The sequence below is a fragment of the Acanthopagrus latus genome, chromosome 1 (genome assembly GCF_904848185.1).
Source record: "Acanthopagrus latus isolate v.2019 chromosome 1, fAcaLat1.1, whole genome shotgun sequence".
Classification (NCBI taxonomy): domain Eukaryota; kingdom Metazoa; phylum Chordata; class Actinopteri; order Spariformes; family Sparidae; genus Acanthopagrus; species Acanthopagrus latus.
Window position 1 is genome coordinate 2238265 of NC_051039.1, and position 6730 is coordinate 2244994.

Below are 6730 nucleotides of genomic sequence, written 5' to 3' on the forward strand. Positions count from 1 at the left end.
CAGGTGGCGGTGACGCGCCTCAGCTGGTGTTTACAAACCGCCGCTGCGCTCCAAACACACGAAGAAGAGACAGAACAAGATGGCGATGCCCATGAGGAGGACGCTGGTGGCTCTTCACAGGGCGACATGTAGCAGTTTGAAGGTACGGGGACATTTAATAAGACTTTATTCAAACGCAGACTGTTCGTGTGTTGAAGAATCAGCTCGTTTGTTTAGTTTGTGATGAACGCGGCGCGCTGCGCACAGTCCTGACGGAGCTAGCTTAGCTAACGCCAGCTAGCTGACATTAACCTCCACACAGAGACACATGAAGTGTCAGCAAGAGTTAGCATAGAATAATTGTAATGATAATAATAATAAATTAAGGGACAGGATGCCAACATAATGAGATTGTTAATTTAAAGTCAGGCATCATATCATTTAAACAAGTTATTATCTCATCGATGAGAGTTATTGTTGTTGTACTTGTCCGCATCACACTGAGTGTTTCTTATATTTTGTCCACATCATTAGAAACTCATGTTTAATTTAAGAAGCTTGTCAATACTCAAGAGTTTGACTCTTCAGTACAATACTAGTCAGGGCTGTGCAATATATCAATACAATATCATGATATCGTGATATGAGCAGTGTTGGGTGTGTCTCTTTCATAATGCAGTATATTGCATACTATTAGCATTATATTACGTTACAATATTACAGTCTGCGGTTAAGGTTTTAGTTATTACACTACTTTTAATTTACTTTCAACAAAATGTCCAAATGACCCATATTAGACATTTAAATAACCCAGATCGGTTTGAATTGCATGCTTGGACACATTGATGAGCAGGTTGTCTGATATGTAATGAGATAGGAATAAACATTTGTAATTGTAGGCTCAGTCATATGAAACACAACAGATCTATACCTTCTATAATGTAGTCAATAATGACACGACAAGACAAACGTCTCTTGTAGCCTGCAGGGTGAGTTCAGAGTGTGAAGGTTCACAGCTTCACAGCTTCGTGTGCGTCTCTGAAATCTGTTTGTTCTTGTCAGAATCTTTTTTAGTGGCGTAAAGATAACAGCCAATAATTTTTGATGCAGTGCACATCACCTTATTCAGACGTCTCTCGTCCTCTGAAATGACATCAGTCTTGTCTCTTCCTGGTTTTAAAGGCGCCATCACAGTAAAGTGATTTTCTGAACTTACAAGACTGTTCTACCACTTTTTCGACCCCACAATACTCTCGCAATATTGATATTGAGGTTGTCCAGTTTTAGGACATTTAAAGGCCATATCACCCAGCCCTGTTGTAGTCTTTATTTAAATGAAATAATATGAATAATAACTGGGATGACTGGGATTGGCTCCAGTAACTCCTGTGACCCTCACGGATAAGCGGTTGATAATGAGATGAGATGTGAACTCTGCAGCTTTGGGTTTAAAATTCGATTGTAGGTTAGGTTTTTTTCACAACCTCTCTGCTTTCAATATTATAAATGTATATACTGCATCGTTTCGACAAGTGGTATCAATAAAGTGTTAAAGTTTATCATTAAATTTGACTTCACTACCACTAACAGTGGAGGAAGAAGAACCCAGTCAAATTAAAAGTAACATAACCAGAGTGTAAAAACAAACACATTTTGAAAACTTGTCAGATTGTAAAACATTTGCGTGTCGTCCTTCTCTCAGAATGCTGAAGCGTCTCTGGATGTGAGACATCCCGTCCCACTTTTCCTGCCGGTCCGGACCAAGAAGCGGTACTTCATCCCTCCAGCAGTAGGTGTGAAGGGGAAAAGGGAAGTGAACGTGGAGTCCAAGGCCAAAGCAGCAGGCGTCGTCTTCAGACAGGAGTACTTTGAGAGGCCCATCAACATCGCCTGCACTGGTGATTATGTTTAGTATTTTTCATGTTTACAGGCACACATGAGGTTGTTGCTGCTGGTGTGGGACTTTCAGGTTCAATTTTAAAACTCAAAGTGTAAAAGAAATGATGTGAAATTATCTTTGATTGGGTTTATTAACAGCATGTTAGCCTTTTGAGGGATAGAGTGGTGGGTGGTAAGATAAATTGGACATCAACACATTTTTCCTTTAAATGCCAACTCCAAAACTTCTGTTGTGTTTTTTTAGAATAAATGTTAGTTAGCAACCTAAAAGTGTGTTTTAGATATTTTCAGTTTCTTAATGTCTCTCCTGGTTGGAGGGAGCATCCTGATCGATCAGTTCTGTCTGCTGTCTTTACCAGCGGGAATCTTTGACCCCTACGTTCCTCCGGAGGGCGACGCTCGTCTTTCCTCTCTGTCTAAAGAAGGACTGAAACAACGAACGGAACAGTTGCGACAGAGCGCTGCCTCACAGCTAGCGTAAGATTGTTTCTCCATGTTGTTTGTGCGCTGATGTTCTTCTTGTCAAACATGAGTCATGGCCTGGAGTTTCAAACCGGTGACCTGTTATGTTTCATGCTGATCTGCTTGAACCAGTCATGTGTTCCAGTCGACTCCTGGAGGGTTGAGATGATGAACTGACATTAACACGAGAGAGCTGTGTGTGTGTGTGTGTGTGTGTGTGTGTGTGTGTGTGTGTGTGTGTGTGTGTGTGTGTGTGTGTGTGTGTGTGTGTGTGTGCGCGTGTTTTTATGTCGTTTCCAACAGGATCCGTAAAATCAAAGAGTATGACTCTCAGTTCGTAACAAAGGAATTCGCAGAGCAAGCTCAAGAGATCTTCATTGAAGCTCACAACTATCTGACACAGTAAGAACTCATGACTCTCACCTCACCCAGCCAGCTGACACAGCCCCTCTCAGCCTCGTCATCAGGGAGGGATGCTGAATGTACAGTGAGACATCTGTTATACAAGTGAGAGACTCGTGCTGCCTTCGGCTCTGCTGCGAAGTACAGTAGTGAAGCATAAAGGAAGTTGACAAATGAAGCCGAAAAACAAGCTTTGTTCTACTGACTTTGACGAATAAGTTGCTAATTCTTAGAAAATATCTTGCAGTACGAGCCAGAGGTGACGTACATTTACAGTTACGATACTCATGTCGTCTGTGGACAAACAATCTCATACTTTTCTCTATTAAGGAGTAAATGCTTCAAAAATGAGTTTCATATTAATAGTTTTTTATTGAAGTCCTTGTGAAATTTTGAGCGTAACAATTGCAAAGGTTTATTGGCGAATATATCATGATTGGTACTTTTTTGAATTTGAATATACTCCTCAACACTGTTTGATTTTCAACATAATCTGGTGTTTCATCAACACAGTCACTCATAGAAACCAAAAATTAAATGATCCCATCGTATTTGTTTGTCATCTCCTGGTGTTAAGTTTAGCATGAATTAAATTACTGTGATCTGAATTTTGTTTCATTGCATTTGCATGTGGTGAATTGTGATGAAGATATCAAGAGTTTGGAAACTTAAAAGTACCTGAAAAGCTTAAACTATGTAAAAAAACTCTACTAACCCTGATATATATTTTGCTACAATAACTATGAGTGTGTGGCCCTAATCAGTAAAAGCAGTCACAGTAAAGTTTATCTGGAGCTTTCAGCTGGTTGCTCAGTCTCATTTAACTAAACTGGGTAAAATGAAAGGATGAAATTTAACTGAGGAAACTCCAACTGTCAACAATTAAATTCATTCTGGACATTTATATAAGTCTGTTTTCGTTCTTTGTAAGAAATAAAACAGCACTTTTTTCCAAAAGTATCAGCTATCAGAACTCCCTAACAAAGCAAAATGTCTCACTGAAAAGGATCCTTTATCTCTATGAATCCACAGGAAGTGGAGCAGTAATGTAACATGTCTTCAGAGAGGAAGATTAATTATTTATCTGCTGTTTGTTTTCACAGGTTCAACAGGGAGAAGCTTCACTCCCTGGTGACAGAAAGGTGTTATCCTGTAAGTTCTTCTAAACGTCGCTGAGGTTGTTCACTCGTTCAGTTTCATCAAATCCCTCAATCGACTGTTTTTACTCCTCCTGTCACTCGTCTGTCCCGTCTTCAGGATATGACGAGGGGGAACCGCTACAAGACGATCCACTGGAGGTTTATAGAGTCGCTGGAGCCGCCTAAGGTGGTGCATGCCCGCTGCCCCGACATGGTGTCCAAAGGCAACCTGTACGGCCAGGTGACGGTCCGCATGCACTCCAAACAGGTACGACTCGTGTTCAGTCAGGGACTGTAGTCAGCCGAGTTCAGTCATTATCTGAGTCTGAACTTTTGGTGTCAGTTCTTTCTCAAAGTGTTGAGTGTTTTCTAGCTATCATTAATAAAGTTGATGTGTCAGTGTGTCTTCACCTTGTGTAAAGTTACATCCAAGTAGATTGTTTGTCAAGAGATGTCATTGGGGCATTTTACCAGACGAACCAGACGAAACTCCAACAACGTCTGAGATGTTGGGTTTATTTTGTTTTTCAGAGATCCTTTATCACTTTGTCTGGGAAGAGGGTTTACTCATGACAGATTTGAGAGACTGACTTTGTATCTTTTGAATCACTGATATTTGGTATTTCTTTTGATGAACTCTGAAACAGGAATCGAATCCTGAGCCCCCTGCTTGTTGCTCAAACACCGTTTGTTGAGACCAGACTGAGTTTGAACAGGTGCTGGATTAACAAACATCCAAACCTGCACAGTCTTTGTGTTATTAACATTAAATAGAGTTAATTGCAGGGGTGCTGAAAAGAAAATTGAAGCGTAGTTTGGGGATTTTTTCTGCCAGTGTTTGAAACTATAAGCCATCCTTTAATGTCGCTCTCCCTGCAGACTCTGGCCATCTACGACCGCTTCGGGAGGCTGATGCTCGGCAGCGAGGAGCAGCCGAAGGACGTCCTGGAGTACCTGGTCATAGAACGACACCTCGTCAACCCCTACGGTCGGTGGAGGTTACACGGAAAAATAGTGCCGTCCTGGGCTCCCGCCAAAGATCCAATTATTAAGGTGACCCTCGACTCTGCACCGGCTCACGACATCTTTTATATATCTTTTACTTAGAGAAAAGGCCGAGGTCCAACACACACTTCCTGTCAAAAGGAAATTAAGAAACCTTTATTAACTGTCCAGTTCATACTTCACTTTAATGACCACATGAATAAAGTGTGCGAGGTATGTTTTAGTGTTTCAATCTTTTCAGAATCACTCTCTTATTTATCTCCTCCTCACTGTTTCCTTCACAAATCCTCTTAGAACAACCTGTACGTCCCCCCCGTAAAGTCGAGGCTGTTTGGTGGCAGTCCAACCTGTCTGCACTCCTCAAGGTTTTAAAACTCCATAACGTGGCAGAAGGACAAACACCCAGCTGCCTGTTTATTGGGTACATCCAGTTAAAGCCATTGCAGTCGAATAAAAATGACCTTTTTGTGATCGACAGTTCGGGTTCAGAATAGTCCAGAAACGCCTCTCAGTGTTTCACAATACTACTCCACCGCTCTGCAAAGCACAGCCTTGCGTGAATATTGCAGATAACCTGAAATCAGTTTCACCAAATCTCTCTGGTTGGATTAATTCTTTGTGGTTATTTAGACTCAATCACAATCTGTCAAGGCAACTGACAAATTAACTGAGACACAGCAGTAGAAATGAAAAACAGATCTGACACAATAAAAGCTGCTGACATGAACTTAACTCGACTTCACTCGAAGTATTTTGTTTTTAAAACAACTGAGGTAAACTGTGAAGACCTGCTGAGTCAAAGAAAACCTGTAAAATGATCTGTAGTGATAGAAAACATTGAGGAAATGCAGGAGCAATGAGGTTGTTGATTAAAGTTTTTAAGAGTCTTTGCGACCTCATCGTAAACTGCTTTTCCATGTTGGTCCCCTGAGAACAAAAGTTTGATAGGTGACACTTGAGAGGTTTTTTTTTAATGTGTGCATGTTAACTTAAACACGTCGTGCTACAAATGGCATTGTTCTTATTTTCTAAGACTCCTTTACAAGAGACGTCTTTCTGATTTGCACAGTTAGTCTTGTTAAATGGATGTAAGGTTGCTGGCTGTGAGCCTCCGTCCTGCTCTGGTTCACAATCAGCACCGTCATTAAAGAATCATTCTTTTTTTTTCTACTAAAGCTCTTCAGGTTATTTGGAGAAAAAAGCAGTATTTTTTCCATATGGCAGTATTTATCACAGAAAGCCAACACGGGTCTGTATTTCATGCAGCCTTAATGTAAATGTGATCTGTGTTAATGTGAATATATTCTACTAATATGTGACACAGCTGGCAAACGATGTTCATCCGCTCTTCTTACCCTCTCAGACTGTCATGATTCCTGGTCCGAAGCTGGAGCCTGGAGAAGAGTTTGACGCCCTCAGCTACAACGTTCCCAGACCCGAGCCAGTTCAGTGGAACAAGTAGGCCACCAGGTGGCGCTGCTGTGCTCATCAAACCACAGTAGGACATTTTATTTGCAGTCTTGGGCCAAATGCAGTTAAAATTTTTGGCTGTGGCTGGTTAGTTTGTCCACTTTGGCAGGAAACCAGCCTTCATTTGGAAGCTCTTATCTGTAAATGTTGTTGGCTGTGGAAGTGTTGGAAGCAGCAGGTGAGTTTCAGGATGAACAAACTGCTGCGTCCTGCCGCCAATAAAGCTGCTTCTGTTCCTGCTGCAAGTGATCACACAACAACCTGGACTTTGAACGTGACTTCAGACTTCACCCTGACTCAGATTTGTTATTTTTGTCCTGACTAACTTAATGTGTACATGTAAAGGAAAAAAAAATAAAATGCACAGATCTCCA

The 6730-nt window shown here is 41.2% G+C and overlaps 1 protein-coding gene across 1 annotated transcript; it reads left to right on the forward strand.

Moving 5' to 3' along the window:
- Positions 1-6730, forward strand: mrpl45 (mitochondrial ribosomal protein L45). The gene is made up of 8 exons (XM_037093076.1): positions 1-142; positions 1682-1877; positions 2238-2355; positions 2644-2742; positions 3846-3894; positions 4000-4149; positions 4761-4934; positions 6250-6730. The coding sequence occupies exons 1-8, from the start codon at positions 80-82 to the stop codon at positions 6346-6348; spliced, it is 948 nt and encodes a 315-aa protein (XP_036948971.1). The 5' UTR covers positions 1-79; the 3' UTR covers positions 6349-6730.